A 17,408-nucleotide genomic window follows, 5' to 3' on the forward strand; every position below is an offset into this window, starting at 1 on the left:
GCAGGGAGCAGGGGTCTCTCTCGCGGTACTAACGGGGAGCGTGACGGGACAGGCTCATTTCAGCACAGACATGGGGGCGGGGGGGACAACACGGGAGCGTCCCGCTGGAGCCTCCCCAGGCTGCCGGGGGCGGATCTCCCAGGGGGCGGGGATTGGGGCTTCGGGCCCTGGGCTGGCCGAGGGGAACATGGCGGTGTCTGCGCTGCAGCTGGGGGAACTGGCCCTGCACGGAGCTGCCTTCCTCTGCGGGGTGGTCTGCGCCTCGGCCTTGACCGTCACCCAGGTACCTGCCCCGGGGGGGGCTCTGTCCGGGAAGGGGCGCGCGAGACGGAAGCAGGGGCTGGGTGAAAGGTGAAAGCTCCTCTCCCCTCCCCGTGGGGAAATGCAGGGGAAACACCCGGCCCCAGTGTCCACCTCCCTCCCCACCCCATGGCTGCTGGTGTCTCCGTGTCCACTAGCCGCAGCAGCGCCCCCCGCGAGTCTGACTGCCCCCAAAACACCCCCACCCCGCAATCTGCAGCACCCCCACCCAGGACTCTCTCGAGCAGCCCCATTACACCCAGCAGCTTCTCTCAGTGTACAACCCCCCCCCCCTTGGTTCCCTCCCACCACCTCCGGCAACCGTCCATCCCTGGACAGCCAGCGATCACTAGCAGCACTGAGTGCCTAGCGGGGCAGGGGTTAATTTAAAAGGCCCTGGAAAGACTCATCACTACCTGCCAGGTGCTGCGGGAAGCATTGGCCCACCCCCCTCCTCCGTCCCTCCCTGTGGTGCTGGATTGTGCACCCACACCCTGGTGCACACTGTCCCTGACCTGTCATGTGAGCTGCACAGCCCTGGAGCTAATGCGAATCAGCTGAGGGCCCGGAGAGGCAGGAAAGCTCTAGCAGTTAGTTTCCTTCCTGCCCCGCCTAGATGCATTCACCCCTCCCTGTGCACACACAGGCCCCACCCTCCCATCTGGGGCCCTGGGTCTCTCAGAACACTGGTTCTCCACCACTATTCTTTCCCCTCCCATTCAGCCCCAAAGAAGCCATTACTGTATTTGCCATTTGGCTGTACCTCTCCTGCTCCCCATCCACATCCACACAGGAAGTCATCAGTCCTGGCCCTATGGCAAGTGACAGCACCAAGCTGTGAGGCACCCAGGCCTGGTCTCCACTGAGGCGTGGAGCAAATTCTCCCCCGGCAGCACTCGGGGGCTTGGGAGGAGCTAGTCAGACTGGGTACTGCCAAGTGAACCTAGACCTGCTTTAGTCAGGGTTAAAGAACTTGATGGAAAATCTGCCAGCCCTCTGCTCCCAGCATGGCTACCGCAGAGAGGAGGGGTGGATGGCCCAACTGGCGTGAGACTTGGTTACACACCTTGCTCCACCACAGGCCTCCTGTGTGTCTCCTCCAACAGCTCCATAGTTTGTCCCCTGGTTGGAATGGGCAGGGGGAAGAAGTGCCAAGACAAAAGTACCTCAGAAAAACTGTAGCAAACTGTGACAATGTAGGACTTTTTTGTAATATTTCTGTGAGTCCTGTTTGCCTCAGTTTCTCCTGCTGAGGGCGGTAGAAAGGGAGCCTTTGCCTTCAGATCAGGCTAGGAGATGTAGGTGTGGGTGTCGGCTAGCTTCCTGGGCCTTGGGCCCCCATACCAATACAGCGTTTGAGAAGACAATGGCAAATCCAGTCACCTGAATGTTGGTGCCTAGCAACCAAAGACCCCAAGGGACAGGGATTTCCAAACCTCTTGGCAGGGAGGTAGAGCAACATTCCCCACAAGAATAAGGGTCTGGGAAGGTGGGGAGATAAGAGTGGGCTGCTGGAAGGAGCCTGACCAAGGAGATCAAATGCAGTGGCAGAGAGAACTTGCACCAAGGGGTTCACTCCAGCTTGGCTGGGGTCTGGGCTAACCCGAATGGCCTGTGCTCTAACCTTCGGGTCTCTGTGCTACCCAAAGGATGTCCTATGCTGTGTACCAGTGAACTAATAAACCCGACTATTGTGACGCTGTTTGGTGTCACTACAGATGCTTGGCAAGGTGCACTAATCCCTGAGAAGTGGACAAGTCTCTATCGGGGTCTGGCACACTGAAGGGGCTCCTCCTAGAGACTTCCAAAGCAGGGGGCGTAGCACAATCCTGTGGCTCAGTGACAGGCTGAAACCAGTTGCACACAGGGGTCTGCGAAGAACAGACAAGTTCTCTCACAACACACCACAAACCAGTTCCTAGAGCAGCTTCAGGTGCTAAGGGCCTTGGGACACACCCCAGAAATCCTAGAGCAAAACACACACAGCTGCAGCACCAGCATGGAGATAGGCTGGGTACATGTGTGACTGCAGGTGTGCCAGCCTGGAGACAGGTACACCATACGCCTTGGGTCTCTGGCCCAGATCCTCAGAAGTATTTAAGCAACTAACTCCCCTGGGGAGTTCAGTCCTTCCCATGGGAGTGAGGTGCCTAAATACCTTTGAAGAACTGGTCCTCAGTGCCCCAAGGAGCATACAGGCATCTTCGACAGATGTTGGTGGCGTCCCGCCCTCCCCGCCCCTGGCAATCTTGGTCAGGGACTGGGCAAGGCCTCATTGCCTTGCTATAAAACAACGGAAATGCTGCTGAATGGGAGTGTCTATGTCCCCTGTGCTGTGGAGTCTGCTCCCTGAGGAAACCGTCTCTGTTCTCTCGTTCCCAGGGGGAGTTTGGTGGCCAGTGTATCCTCTATGGGTCCGTAGACAAGAATGGGACGGCCCTCACTCTGTCTCGCTTCAGCAACATCTCCCTGTGTTACTTCGTTGCTGCCATCTCCATCCTCATCGCTGTGTACTGCTTCGCAGTGCTGCTCTACGGCATCTACAGCTGCTGCATGGACGAGAGGCAGTGGTGAGCAGAGGGCACACGTGGGGGTGGGGAGTTAGAGCCAGCCAGTCCCACTGGCTGGACACACTGATCTCTCCCCCATCCCATTCCAGGGATCACACCTGGCTCACCATCAACCTGGCAATCTCTGCTGTGATCCTCTTCTTCCTGCTGGTCTCGGCCTGTATCCTCCGGGTTGGGATGGACACTCTGTGCTCGTCCATCCTCCAAACCAAACTTGTGAAAAGGTAGGTAGGCTTCTCTGTCTCTCAGGGGAGGACTGCACTCTACATGTCCAGAATGACCCCTGCCCCAGCCCAATCGCATCATTCCCAGTAGCCACAGGCCCTGAGTCGGTGCAAAGATCCAGCACCGGAGTGGGGGGAATCGACCCATGTGGGATTTCTCCTCGTCTAGCTCTCCGGCTAATCCATGCTCTGTCCTTTCCTAATTCCATTCTAGCTGCCAAGAGGCCCAGCACGCACAGTGGTTCCCACAGTATAATGCAGCGAGGTTCTACGACAATCTCTATAGTGCTGAGGTGAGAATTAACCCAGGGGCAGGGGGCAGCGGCTGATGGGGGTGGAGGGAACAGCAGAACTTCTGCCCCCAAGAGTTTCAAGGAGGGCTGGCCACTGCTGTGAGAAACGTGGAAGCACAGCAGCACCAACAGAGCACGAGCGGCTTGTGAGAACCATTATTCTCAAGCCCCTGGTTTGGGCCCCATCCCATTAGAGGAGACCACGGGGGAGGGAAAGAAGGTGGGCTCCATCCAATTAACAGTCAGTCCCTTTACAATTAGTGAGGAAATTCCGCTTGCTGCAGTGAAGTCAGCTTGGGGGATTCCAGGCAGCCGGATTTAGTATCTTGGTGGCCCCTGATGTTTGTAGGTGAGCTAAGAACGAAGTCGAACACCCTCATGCTTCAGGGGAGGAGGGAATCCCCGCCCCACGTGGGCCAGGTGTGGTATAGCCAGGTGTTCTCTGATGAAGCAGCAGGCAGGACAGACAACTGGACAAGCCAATGGTCTGGCCGCTTCTTCCTGGGGCAGGGGCTTTGGAGGAAGGGTCTGAGGAAGACGGGCAGGGAGGGCGATACACAGCCGTGTTTCACCAACCCCCTGCTACCTGTGGTTCTCCCCACTCTGACAGGCGGCTGCCTGGGTGAACTTCTTCTTCTGGTGTCTGCTGCTGGTCCTGCTGCTTGTGCAGCGCAGACGGGAAGCCCCATTCCAGCTCCTGCAGCGCAATGACCCCGAGTGGAGCTCCGAGACAGATGCCATCTTTGGTGCCCGGCCACAGAGGCCGTGAGGAGACTGGGAGGGAGAAGCAGCCTCAGTTTGGGCAAGGGGGGAAGTGTGTGTGTGTGTGTGAGAGAGAGAGAGAGAGAGAGAGAGCACATGCAGAATTTGGGGGGAGAGGAGAGGGCTGGAAGCATCTCCCCGCCCCCACTCCCCCACCCACCAGTGCCTTTCCTCTGGCTTCAGGGGTGCTCTGCTTGTCCTCCTCTGGCCATTCTGGTTCTTGATAGTGAGGAAGTCAATGGGACGGCCAATGATCCTGTCTGTCTGGCGTGATCCCACTCATAGTCCTAATCTCCAGTACCCGTCTCCTCCCACCTCCACCCCTACAGAGGGGGTGGGCCAGGACTAGGGTTCACCTCACACACAGGCACCCTACGGGGGGTGGGGGGTTCTGGATATGAGAGGATCTCAGCACAGACATGAGCTGTGCAGTGTTCCTTGACACCCCCCCCGGAACCCACTGTTGACACTGCATGTTCGGTAATCCTTGGATCTGGAGGACACCAGTAGCCACATCCAATCTCCTCTCCCCTGAAGCTCTCTGATGTCAGTGTGATGGGTTTTACGTAAGACTGTAGGGTGCATCTGCCTTAAATACCAGAGACACTGGGAGTGCATGAGCCCATTCCAGCTGGGCGTGTGTAATCACAGAACTAGCTTAGTGGAGGCAGAGCAATTCTTCTCAGGGAGTGGGGAAGGGAGGGCTTAGAGCAGGCCCCTGCCCGGATGGAGGAGAGAAGCCCCAGCAGCACCACCATGACACTAGTTATAGGATGTGGGGCCAGGGGAAGCCCTTGAAAACCAAGTACCAATGGGCTGGGTGTCCGATTGTCCAAAGCTGGTTGCCATACCCTCTCAGCAAGAGGGGACCTCATTTCAGGAGCCAAAGAGAGAATGCCAGCTGCCTAAGTGCAGGCAATCCCGCTGGGCCAGCAAGTGCCTTCCACGGGGTGTTTGAAGACCAGAGCAAGAGGGAAGGGCCCATTCATGCCTAAATGCCTCTGCAGACCCCCTCCTGCTCAAGGGTCGGGATCTCCTTGCACCATTATTGTATGTGGAACTGGACCCATTTCTTGTGCCTTTCATTTTGTACTAAACTTGTTATTAAAATGATGATTTTCACCAGATCAGCTTGTGCAGGGGCCATTTTGTCTTCCTGGAACACTCTCCCTCCTCCCTCCCCACCCGTCCTGCCCCAGGGAATAGCAAGCAGGAAGGCTAGACCCTCTCCCTCCTTTTTAAATACTAAGTAGTCCTTCCATTGCAGGCTCTGATTTCCTCAAGCTTCACCCGTAAGTTGGGATAAGCCAAGCTCGTGTAGCCATGTTCTACCGATGGGAGAGAGCTTGTCCATCAACTCAACCAGCAGCAGTAGCTATGTCAACAGTGTCTCTTGCCGACAAAGCACTGTGCACATGAGCACTTATGCTGGCAAAATGTATGTTTTTTTTCACACCCCTGAGCGACAAAAGCTTTTCTGACATAAGTGCTAGTGGAGACAGGGCCTCGGGGTGTGAGGGGGGTGTCCAGATGCGGAAATCTAAAATTAACATATACACTTAGACCAGCGCTGGTCTTTGTTAGCCACCACAAGTGTGAAAATACTTCTCTTTGAGCTAGTGACCAGGAGCTGCTAACAGGAATTTTGTGAGGGAGTTCTCCAGGGGACAGAGGAGCGACTATTTAACCTTCAGGTAAGTGTGTTGTCTTTAGTGTGTGTTTGTGGTGTGTTCCCTGCTTGACTGGTATATAGTGTGGTCTGTTTGTTTGGGGCATCCTGTGCTGAGCTGAGTCTAGTGGACTACTAGGCAAAATTGACACCTTCTTAATGAGGCTTTGATCCCTAAGCCCTTTAGCACCTATCAACCCTAACGAGAGGACAAGGCTACTCAAGGAAAACTGGGTTTAAAAATCATGCTTCTAACCGACCAGAGGAGCTAGTGGACAGGAGCAGCTAACAGGAGTTTTGGGAGAGAGTTCTCAGGTGACAGAGGAGTGACTATGTGACCCTTAGGGTGCGTTTGTTGTCTGGTGTGTGTGTGTTTGTGGGGTGCTTGCTGCTTGACTGACATACATAGTTGTGACAGGATCCCCAGGGTGCAACCTGGTACTGTGGGAGCGCTGTGTCCCCTTTTCTCACTACCCTGGGTTGTCTCTCTCAATGCCTTACAGGTGGCAAGCAGCAAACCCCTCTAGGTGCTGTTACTACTCAGTACAACCGCATGTGGAGTCCCACATCCAGCTATATTGCATGGATGTTCCCAGAGCCAGTCATGAGTCACACAGAGAAAGGCACCAACCAAATCCCCCCAGCTCCCAGCATTGTACCCCAGAAATATACCATCTGCCCAAGATGAGCAATGCAGATTTATTAACTGGTTCACCACTTCATCAATGGAAAATGGACATACCCCAGCCTTTATGAACCTGAGCAGATTTACCAAACGCTTCAAGTAAACTCGCTGGTAAAGATAAAAATGTTTTAATATTTATGATGACGAAAGATAGATTTTAAGTGATTGTAAGTGATAGGCAAAAAGTCAGAATAGTTACCAAAAGAAAATAAAAGATAAGCACGCAATCTAAACACTCAGCCTATAGACTGGGTGACATCTAGATTAAGCAGTTTTTCTTACTCCACTGGATATTGCAGGTTAGTCACAGTCTCATCTGCAGGCTTTTCCTCTTAGCCTCAGGACAATCTCTTCAGCTCCAGCTTTCTTGTTGCCTTCAGCGTAGGTAGGGTACCAATGACAGGGAAGGATAGGAGAGAGGTCCTGAAAGCCAAATTTAGGCTGCTAGGTAAGAGATTGAAGTCCAGGACCTCTGAAATGCTTCCAGTTCCATGTGCAGGATCAGTTAGGCAGAACTGCATGGTCTCGATGCGTGGATGAGACAATGGTGTAGGGAGGAGGGGTTTAGATTTATTAGGAACTGGGAAGCCTTTTGGGAAATGGGGAGCCTACGCAGAAAGGATGGGCCCCCCTTAAACCAAACTGGAACGGGATGGCCGGCATGTAAATGTAAAAAGGTCGTAGAGTAGTTTTTAAATTAAGGGCTAGGGGAACGTGGACAGGTGCAAAGATGCATGTGGTTCAGACAGACACAGCCCTTAGGGCAGTGTTTCTCAACCAGGAGTATGTGTACTTCCAGGGTTTATATCAACTCATCTAGATATTTGCCTAGTTTCACAACAGGCTACGTAAAAAGCACTAACGACGTCAGTACAAACTACAATTTCATACAGACGATGACTTGTTTATACTGCTCTATATACTATCCACTGAAATGTAAGCACAATATTTATATTCCAATTGATTTATTTTATAATTATATGGTAGAAATGCAAAAGTCAGCACTTTTTAAGTAATAGTGTGCTGGGACGTTTTTGTATTTTTATGTCTAATTTTGTAAGCACGTACTTTTTAAGTGAGGTGAAACCTAAGGGTCCACAAGACAAATCAGACTCCTGAAAGAGGTACAGTTGTCTAGAGAGGTTGAGAGCCAGTGCCTTAGGGGAGGTCTATTAATGGAAATTCTCTATATCCAAGTAAGGAGGAGAGGATGGATTATGATAAAATATGGTTAGGATCAGATGAGAAATGGTGAAATGAAAGAGTTCCATTCAATTACATCATGTAATGGTAGACAGTGACAATTTTTTTTAAGTGCTTATATACAAATGCTGGAAGTCTAAATACTAAGATGGGGGAACTAGGGTGTCTTGTATTAAATGAGGATATAGATATAACAGGCATCACAGAAACTTGGGAGAATGAGGATAATCAGTGGGACCCAGTGATACCGGGGTACAAAATATATTGGAAGGACAGAACTGGTCGTGCTGGTGGGGGAGCGGCACTGTATGTGAAAGAAAGCATGGAGTCAAATGAAGTAAAAATCTTAAATGAACCAAACGGTACCATAGAATCTCTATGGATAGTAATCCTGTGCTTGGATAAAAAGAATATAGCAGTAGGAATATACTACGGATCACCCGACCAGGATGGTGATAGTGACCGTGAAATGCTCAGGAAGATTAAAGAGGCTGTACAAATAAAAAAATCAATAATAATGAGAGATTTCAGCTATCCCCATATTGCCTAGGAACATGTCATCTCAGGACGGGATGCAGAGAGAAAATGACTTTCTTGGAGCAGCTAATCCTGGAACCCCTAAGAGGAGAGGCAATTCTTGACTTAGTCCTAAGTCCTTGCTGGTCCAAGAGGTGAATATAGTTGGACTGCTTCGCAACAGTGACCATAACATAATAAAATGTAACATGCCGAGGGGAAGAGAGGGGGAGAAACCACAGCAGCCCACCACGGTAGCATTTAATTTCAGAAAGGGGAACTACACAAAAGAAGATAGTTAAACAGAAATTAAAAGGTACAGTGCCAAAAGTGAAATTCCTGCAAGCTGCATGGAAACTTTTTAAAGACACCCTAATAGAGGCTAAATGTAAATGTATATCCCAGATGAAAAAATCATAAGAGAACCAAAAAATTGCCATTGTGGCTAAATACCAAAGTAAAAGAAGCAGTTAGAGGCAAAAAGGCATCCTTTAAGAAGTGGAAGTTAAAGTTTATTGAGGAAAATAGAAACTCTGGCAAGTGAAGTGTAAAAATACAATTAGGAAGGCCAAAACAAACAAACAAAAAAGTTTTAAGTACATCAGAGTCAGGAAGCCTGCTAAACAACCAGTGGGGCCACTGGACAATCGAGATGCTAAAGGAGCACTCAAGAATTATAAGGCTATTGCGGAGCAACTAAATGGATTCTTATCCTCAGCCATAAAGACTGATGCAATGAGGAAGGTTCCCAAACCTGAGCCATTCTTTCTGGGTGACAAATCAGAGTAACTCCCAGATTGAGGTGTCATTAGAAGAGGTTTTGGAACAAATTGATAAATTAAATAGTAATAAGTCACTGGAACCAGATGGTATTTGCCCAACAGTTCTGAAGGAACTCAGATGTGAAATTGCAGAAGTGCTAACTGTGGTATGTAAGCTATCACTTAAATCAGCTTCTGTACTACGTGACCGGCCAGTGGCTCATGTGATGCCAATTTTTAGAAAAGGCTCCAGAGGCCAGTAAGCCTAACTTCAGTACCAAACAAATTGGTTGAAACTATAGTAAAGATCAGAATTATCAGACACATAGACGAACACGATTTGTAAAGGGATATCATCCCTCACCCATCTCATAGAATTCTTTGAGGGGGTCAACAAGCATGTGGACAAGGGGGATCCAGTGGATATAGTGTACTTAGATTTTCAGAAAGCCTTTGACAAGGTCCCTCATCAAAGGCTCTTAAGCAAAGTAAGGTGTCATGGGATAAGAGATAAGGTCCTCTCATGGATAAGTAACTGGTTAAAAGATAGGAAACAAAGGGTAGAAACAAATGGTCAGTTTTCAGGATGGAGAGAGGTAAATAGTGGTGTCCGCCAGGTATCTGTACTGGGACCAGTACTGTTCAACATATTAATAAATTATCTGGAAAAAGGGGTAAACAGTGAGGGGCAAAATTTGCAGATGATACAAAACTACTCAAGATAGTTAAGTCCAAAGCAGACTGCAAAGAGTTACAAAGGGATCTCACACAACTGGGTAACAAAATTGCAGATGCAATTCTATATTGATAAATGCAAAGTAAGGCACATTGGCAAACATAATCCCAGCTACACATACAAAATCATGGAGTCTAAATTAGCTGTTACCACTCAAGAAAGAGATCTTGGGGTCATTGTGGAGAGTTCTCTGAAAACAACCACTCCATGTGCAGCGGCTGTCGAAAAAGCAAACAGAATGTGGGAATCATTAGGAAAGGGATAGATAAGACTGAAAATATCATCATGCCACTATATAAATCCATGGTATGTGCACATCTTGAATCCTGTATGCATATGTGGTTGCCCCATCTCAAAAAAGATACATTAGAAATGGACAAGGTACAGAAAATGGCAGCAAAAATGAAGAGGGGTATGGAACAGCTTCCATATGAGGAGAGAGGATTAAGACTGGAACTTTTCAGGTCAGAACAGAGACAACTAAAGGGGAAATATGATAAAGGTCTCTCAAATCATGACTGGTGTGGAGAAGGTGATTAAGGAAGCATTATTTACGCCTTCTCATAACACAAGAACTAGGTTTCACCAAATGATATTAATAGGCAGCAAGTTTAAAACAAACAAAAGGAAGTATTTCTTCACAAACACACACAGTCAGTCTGTGGAACTCTTTGCCAGAGGATGTTGTGAAAGTCAAGACTATAACAGGGTTCAAAAAACAACTGGATAAATTCATGGAGGAAGTCCGTTAACCAGGATGGGATGGTGTCCCTCGCGTCTGCTTGCCAGAAGCTGGGCATGGGCGACAGGGGGTGATCACTTAAAGATTACCTGTTCTGTTAATTCCCTCTGGGGCACCTAGCATTGGCCACTGTTGGAAGACAGGACACTGGACTAGATGGATCATTGGTCTGACCCAGTATGGCTGGTCTTATGGACTAGTCATCCAGTCATCGCAAGGCCCTCTATAAACATTCTGGTATCAGTCCAGCTCTGTAAGATGGAACAGGATCTAGGTCCTGTCTTCAGTACTTGGGGGATCCCCATTCCAATGATATCTGAGCCCCCCGTAATCTCTTAATGTATTTATCTTCACAACATCCCTGAGAGGAAGGGCAGGGCTGTTATCCCCATTGGCCAGATGGTGAAGGGAGGCACAGGGAAGCTATGTGACTTGCCCAGGATGACAGAGGAGGTCTCTGCTGGAGCACGGAATTTCATCTGGGTCTCCCAAGTCCTAGGCTAGTGACCAACAGCAGCTCTTCATCTTACAAAGAGGACACCAAAGCACAGGCTGGGAAAGTGACTTAAAAGTTCAGTTACCCAGTGAGTCAAAGGAACTAAGAAATGAATCCAAATTTACAGTGAAATTAGGGCAGAAAATAGGGCAGATTTTGTTGTACAGAGCATGAGGCAGAGGCTTTTAAACAAAGTCCTTGGGGCTTTTACTTACAACATGCAAGAGATACCGTATTCTGGCCCAGTATGAAAGTACAAGGTGAGTTACTGCAGTATGTGTGTAGCACCTAAGGCAAAATACCGAAGAATCAACAATTGTGTAGGCACGCAGTAGCTTTTGATGGCACCTCATGGTGCATAGAAATGCCCTGAGATAGAATAAATAGTTGGCAAAAGAAAAGTAATTTACTTGGTCTTGCTGTCTTAAATGGCACAACTTCAGGATACCCGACGATAGACGATAAACCTCACAGGAGCTGTTTTCACTTGACATGGCTTTTCTTAACAGTTTCTTATGAATTTAGTTCTTAAAGAGCATTTACACTAGGGAAAACAGGTGTGCTTTTATTACATGCTAGCTGACCTGGTAAAATCCCAGTGAGGACAAGGCAGTTTGTAGTTTTCACATGCGTTAGCAGTGTCAGGTAATCCCAACCCAAGAGTTTATCTTGATTTGATAACATGTTAAAACTACACTTGTCTTGTCTTCACTAGGACTTTATTTTGTGTTAGTTCATGGTAGGAACACACTTTGTATTCCCATGTGAAGACAAGGCCTCAGAGAAGCACCTGCAATGCATGCATTACCGAATCCTGTAAATTTGCAGCAAGCTGGAGTGTTACACAAAACACAACCCCCTTTCTGAACTAGTGCGAATCATATGTGTTGCCTAAGGAGCATTTGAAAATGGAAAAAGTGTCTAGATCGGGGGTCAGCAACCTTTCAGAAGTGGTGTGCCTAGTCTTCATTTATTCACTCTAATGTAAGGTTTCTCGTGCCAGTAATACATTTTAACATTTTTAGAAGATTTTTCTATAAGTCTATAATGTATAATTAAACTATTGTTGTATGTAAAGTAAATAAGGTTTTTAAAGTGTTTAAGAAACTTAATTTAAAATTAAATTAAAATGCAGAGCCCCTTGGACCAGGGGCCAGGACCCGGGCAGTGTGAGTGCCACTGAAAATCCGCTCGTATGCCGCCTTTGGCATGCGTGCTATAGGTTGCCTACCCCAGTCTAGATCAAGGCAAGGTACCCAAGTTCTGTGCCTCAGAATGCTGAACTGTGGGAAAATACTGAATATGATCTTTTCTCCTTCCAAAGAGGGCAGCATTTTCAATTGCAATAGCAACACAAAGGAAGGCAGGAATAGTATGGAAGAAAGAGCTAGTGAGGATACGTAGGACAACAGTGTGTCAAGAGAGAACCCCAAAAGAGCAATAGAAGGGAGAATGTTAGCATAAGACCTCAGAGCTAAGAGGTAACCAGCAGGTCTGCCTGTACCACACTAGCTATTGCGCATGTCTTAAAGCACCATGCTGCTCTGGACATGGACATAAGCAGTATTTGTTAATTAATAACATTTTTGTTGCAGTACCCCAGAGGACTCAGTTTGCTTCAGAATGTTACAGCACTGAAGCATAAGATACAGTCCAGCCCCTGCCTTCAGGGAATTCACAAGCCAAGTTCTATGGTAGCTTTAGTGAGGAACATAACGCAAGCAGAAGTGTTTGATGGTGCCTTTGAGAAAGCAGGGGGTGGTATGCAGCATGTGGTGATAGACACAGCAACCATTTTTCCTCTATGGCATGAATGTCTTCATTTCTCTTTGGGGAAAACATTGCTCTATGCTGGTGGTGTACATTTATTTGTGTGGATACAAACGAACTTCTTTGTCTGGTACTGGCTTATTTTTTAAAAGCTGATTAAAGTAAGAATGTGGGAGTCCACTCTGTGCTGTGAGTACTTTCAGTAGGCTGGTTAACTACTACTTGCCAGACTGAAGGGCCTTAGAGAGACAAAGGTGGGTGCAGTGATATATTTTAGTGGACCAACTTGTTGGTGAAAGAAACAAGCTTTTGAGCTATACAGAGCTCTTCCCCTGGTCTGGGGCTATGTCTTCACTGCAGACCTTATTGCTGTACAACTGCAGCTGCGCCGCTGTAAGGTCTCCCATGTAGCTGCTGTATACTGGTGGGAGAGCTCTCTCCCATCAGCAAAATAAAACCATCCCATGAGTGGCGGTAGCTATGTCAACAGGAGAGCATCTCCCACCGACATAGTGCTGTCCAGACCGGTGCTTCTGTCAGTGAAACTTATGTCAGTCAGGCATGTGTTTATTTCACACCCTGACCGACAAAAGTTTTATCAACAAAAGTCCTAGTGTAGACATAGCCTGGGAAGGGTACTTGGTGTCACAGGAAAATATGAGATTGAACAGAGAGTTTAGCATAAGTAGTTAGCACATAACCTAAGGGACCTTTTTATCGTGCTGTAGCTATTTCAGTCTAACCCCCCCATCTAAATAAAATCAGTTCTATTCCTCTGCTTCCAAAGTTCTTCTATAGCTGTGCTGCTCAGTTTCACCATGTAGACAGGCCCTCAGGCTCCCCTAGATATACAGTGATCCAAGTTGATGGGGGTGAGATCTTTGATATGTTCATTGGTGCTCTATTGGAACAAACTACCGAGGCCAGCGGTGGATTCTCCATCTCTGGATGTTTTCAAGTCTGCAGGCCTCTCTGGGAGATAGACTTAGTCCCGCATATATTATTTGGCTCCGTACAGGGGCAAATGGATGAAATTCTATGGCCTGTGTTACACAGGTGGTCAGATCAAATGGTCTCATTATCCCTGCTTCCCTTAAAGTCTAGGAAGCCGTTGTTGCAGCTTTGCCTAGAGAAAGGAAGGGAGGTGGCAAAGGAACATTTGAGATGACAGCCGCTCCCTAATAAATGGCACATTTTCAGCACTTAAGTAATTTAACTGGGAATCCCCAGAATCTTAACACTGGGTCTGTCTCTTCTCCGCTGAGGTCGAGCAGACCAGCCTCTCAGAAATACTTGGATTCTAATTTCCTCAGAGGCAGATCTCCATTCATATGCCATGCAGCCCAGGAACAGGGGTGAGGGATCCTCCAACACATCACATGATCAGGATGTGGAAACTGAACCTGACTCTTGGGTCAGTGATGAGGATGTGCCACGTGGTGATAGATTCAGGCAATAGGAACAAACATCTGGAGCAGGTATCAGCATGCAGAGTATGTGCCTTTCTGGCTCTGGCGAGCTCTGCTCTGCTCTGCTACCAGGAATGGGAAGGGGAGGAATTTGGCTGGGCATTCTTCTGTCTGCGCTTCATGAAATGCAGTATGTCCAATTCTCCTTTCAAGCAACAAGTCTTGGCTCAAGGGCCTTGATTGTGTCAGGTGTATGAGATCAGGCCCTTGAATACAGATAGTCATTGCCTGAGAAAGGGAAGAAAATGATATGTGCCATATGGGTCAATGTAAATTTGCAATTCACAGGGTTGACAGTTCCCTTCTGGATCCCTGCTTTTGACCCTATGACCTCACTCCCATTCCTGTTTTCTCTTTTGTTGCCCCCTGTATTTATTTGACCCCAGGTCCAGTGGCTCCTCCCCTTAATCTGGAGGGAGGCCTGCCACTGGTCCCAGGAACTCAATACAGTAGAACCTCAAAGTTACAAATGCGCCCTGGGAAATGAAGGTTGTTCGTAACTCTGAAGTGTTCATAACACTGAACAAAATGTGATGGGTGTTCTTTCAAAAGTTTACAACTGAACATTGATTTAATACAGCTTTGAAACTTTACTAAGGAGAAGACTCTGCTTTTAACCATCTTAATTTAAATGAAACAAGCACTGAAAGAGTTTTCTTACCTTTTTGACTGATCAGTTTTGTGTTCGTAACTATGAGGTTCTACTGTAGATACAAGGTTAACAGCCCAAAGTCATCATAAGGGCTGGCTTCGTGCAGATTGCTTGAGCCTTTCTCTGCTAAGGCTGAATAATATAATAATATAGCTGAGTGTACTCCACACCGAGTGTTCTCCTACCTCACAGCTACCGGACCTGGAATCACTGAGAGCTGGGTTATGTAATAGAGCCTCAGAACTCAACTTTTATATTGTGACTGAAGACAGTAGTGGCTGTGAGAGATGCTGTCCTGGGAACAGAACTAACTTCTGACTGCAAACCATTAGTGGAGGACAGCAGGAGGGAAAGGAGGGAAGTGGTGTACAAAAGGAATATTTGTTCATAGGGCTGCCAGATCTGCAGGTGGGGAAACCGAGGCAAAGGACATTGCCCAACGTACTGTGGCAGCAGGGGTTTTACTTAGTATTCATTCACCATGCAGTTGATTTATGGTTTCCCATATTAATGCTATTCCTTTTTCTCTTATACGTTTTCTTTGTTTCATACACGGTTACTGAGGTCTTCTGAGAGAAAATTTGCCTGTTAAGGGTGCCTAAGGAAGAGGATTTAGTTCTCCCCAGGCTTCTTGGTGGGAACTTGAGCCAGTGTGTTTGTTAATTTCAAGAGGAACCTCTAGATATTTCAACCAAGCCCTTGCTGCTACTGACAACACCTGGCAGAAGGGGTCCCTTAGTGATTGGTCTCTATGGAGCGATCACAGTGAGGGAGGAATGTGTATGACTGTTTTCTGTCATTTAATTAAAAGTAGAGCTTTCATTTGGGCCTAATTCTGTTAAATAGATTGAATAATTGTATAGTTAACTTTCTGTCTGCCACCAAGGCTCTCATTAAAGCCTTGGGGAATCTGAGGTGCAAAATTATCATGGGCCTGAATGCCCCGTGACTTCAAAGGTAGTTTTATGCCGAGGGGCTCTTGCAGGCAAAAACGCAAAATTGCTGTCAAGTAGAATTATTTGTCTGGTTTTTCGTTTCTAGACAGAACTGTAAAAAAATGGTGACTATTTACAGGACCAAATTGATTTGATTTATTTTTAAATTGCTACTTTGGCTTTTTTACAGAAATAGCAGCAAACTGCTCTTCTACTAATTCTTGTGAAAGGTTCTAGTTTTGCTTGATCAGGTTAGTTCAGTTCAGTGGTGACTGTGTGGTTTTGTCCTGGTATAACTCCAGTGTCCAATTTAATGAATTTATCCAGTTGATTCTTTCCTAGAGTGTACATTGTCCCAGACTCTTAAACAAGAAGTTAAATCGTGAAAGACAGCCTGGACATAATATCCAGTATGGAAGTACAGAAAGAACTGACAGGGATTTGTAGGGGATCTTACTGCATGACAGTCTCTGTTAGCAAGAGTTAGGCTAACTGTAACCCTAATAACGTGAGATTTGTAGAAGCAAGGATTGTGTGAGGCAAGTGGAAAAGAACTGTGTGAGAAGTTGTTTTTCGACCTTGTGTAGATAATACAATATGTAGACTGGTGTCTCTTAAGTGAGAAAAAAAAAAGATATCAGGATGACCTATGTATAAACAAAATGCAGCTGTTGCTTATTATTGTCTGTAACAAAAGTGTAAATGCTGCTGTAATTGTTTACCTGTGAAGAGACCTGTCTAGGAAGAAGAGACCCTATGTCCTAGTGCACTCTCTCCCTGTTGTAGCTGCTAAACAGAATAAAGTATCTGACTCTGCTGCACCCAAACAAAAAGCGAGAACTGAGTTTTTCTCTGACAATTTGGGGGCTCGTCCGGGATGGCAATGCCTACTGAGACACAGGCAACTGCTACGGATTGTTCCCCTTCGAACCTCATGGCGCCACAAGAGAGGTATGAGACCTTTTGAAATCTCTATTGGGGTGTTGGAGGAGGAGTGTCCGTGGGGCCTTCTGTCTCTGTTGGGCTCACGTCATCTGAACTTATTGACTGTGCGGCAATATCAGATGCAGAGTGGTATTGGGGAAAGGCCCCAACAAGGTTAGTTTATAGCAGTACGGGGGAACTGCTTGATTGGCCAACAAGGTAATGCATAGGGAAATGCATTAGGTAATGTGTAGGGAAATGCATTAGGTATGCACCGGTGCTTAGGGGTTTTTACCGCCTCAAAAGGGGTTGTTATACCACCTCATGGTATTGGGTCCAGACGTAAGGTACAGATGCATCGTGGTATATGAAAATAAAAGCCTTGGGGTGTGTGTGTGTGTGTATGTACACTAGTGTGAGTGACTGTTACCGGAAGATGCCCAGAGTACTCTGGGAAGTGAAAGCTCGTGACCAGGACTACTCTAACGCAAGCCCGGTAACTAGAGGATCTTAGAAGGTCCGACCCACGGTGGGCTGACTCGGCCTGGCATCGTCCGGTGAGGAAGCTACCTGGGTCTAGGAGAGTGTGAACCCATCTTCCCTCCCCCTTTCCTTTCCATGTGGGCTACTGACAGTCTGATCATTTCACTGGACACAATCAGAGTAAGTGGCGCCGTCTCCCTGAGACTAGCCGACGCTCT

General features: G+C 47.6%; 1 protein-coding gene across 1 annotated transcript; it reads left to right on the forward strand.

Annotated features, from left to right (window-relative positions):
- Nucleotides 1–139: 139 nt before the first annotated feature.
- Nucleotides 140–5,276, forward strand: TMEM179B (transmembrane protein 179B). The gene is made up of 5 exons (XM_032799040.2): nucleotides 140–283; nucleotides 2,683–2,870; nucleotides 2,960–3,094; nucleotides 3,309–3,387; nucleotides 3,998–5,276. The coding sequence occupies exons 1-5, from the start codon at nucleotides 188–190 to the stop codon at nucleotides 4,154–4,156; spliced, it is 657 nt and encodes a 218-aa protein (XP_032654931.1). The 5' UTR covers nucleotides 140–187; the 3' UTR covers nucleotides 4,157–5,276.
- The last annotated feature ends 12,132 nt before the right edge of the window (nucleotides 5,277–17,408 follow it).

The sequence above is a fragment of the Chelonoidis abingdonii genome, chromosome 17, assembly GCF_003597395.2.
Source record: "Chelonoidis abingdonii isolate Lonesome George chromosome 17, CheloAbing_2.0, whole genome shotgun sequence".
Classification (NCBI taxonomy): domain Eukaryota; kingdom Metazoa; phylum Chordata; order Testudines; family Testudinidae; genus Chelonoidis; species Chelonoidis abingdonii.

Excerpts from the sequence above, each read along its gene's own strand:
- TMEM179B (XM_032799040.2), top strand. The coding sequence starts at position 188 with ATGGCGGTGTCTGCGCTGCAGCTGGGGGAACTGGCCCTGCACGGAGCT. Across the intron at positions 284-2,682 it reads CGGCCTTGACCGTCACCCAG|GGGGAGTTTGGTGGCCAGTG; the intron begins GTACCTGCCCCG and ends TCTCGTTCCCAG. Across the intron at positions 3,095-3,308 it reads CAAACCAAACTTGTGAAAAG|CTGCCAAGAGGCCCAGCACG; the intron begins GTAGGTAGGCTT and ends ATTCCATTCTAG.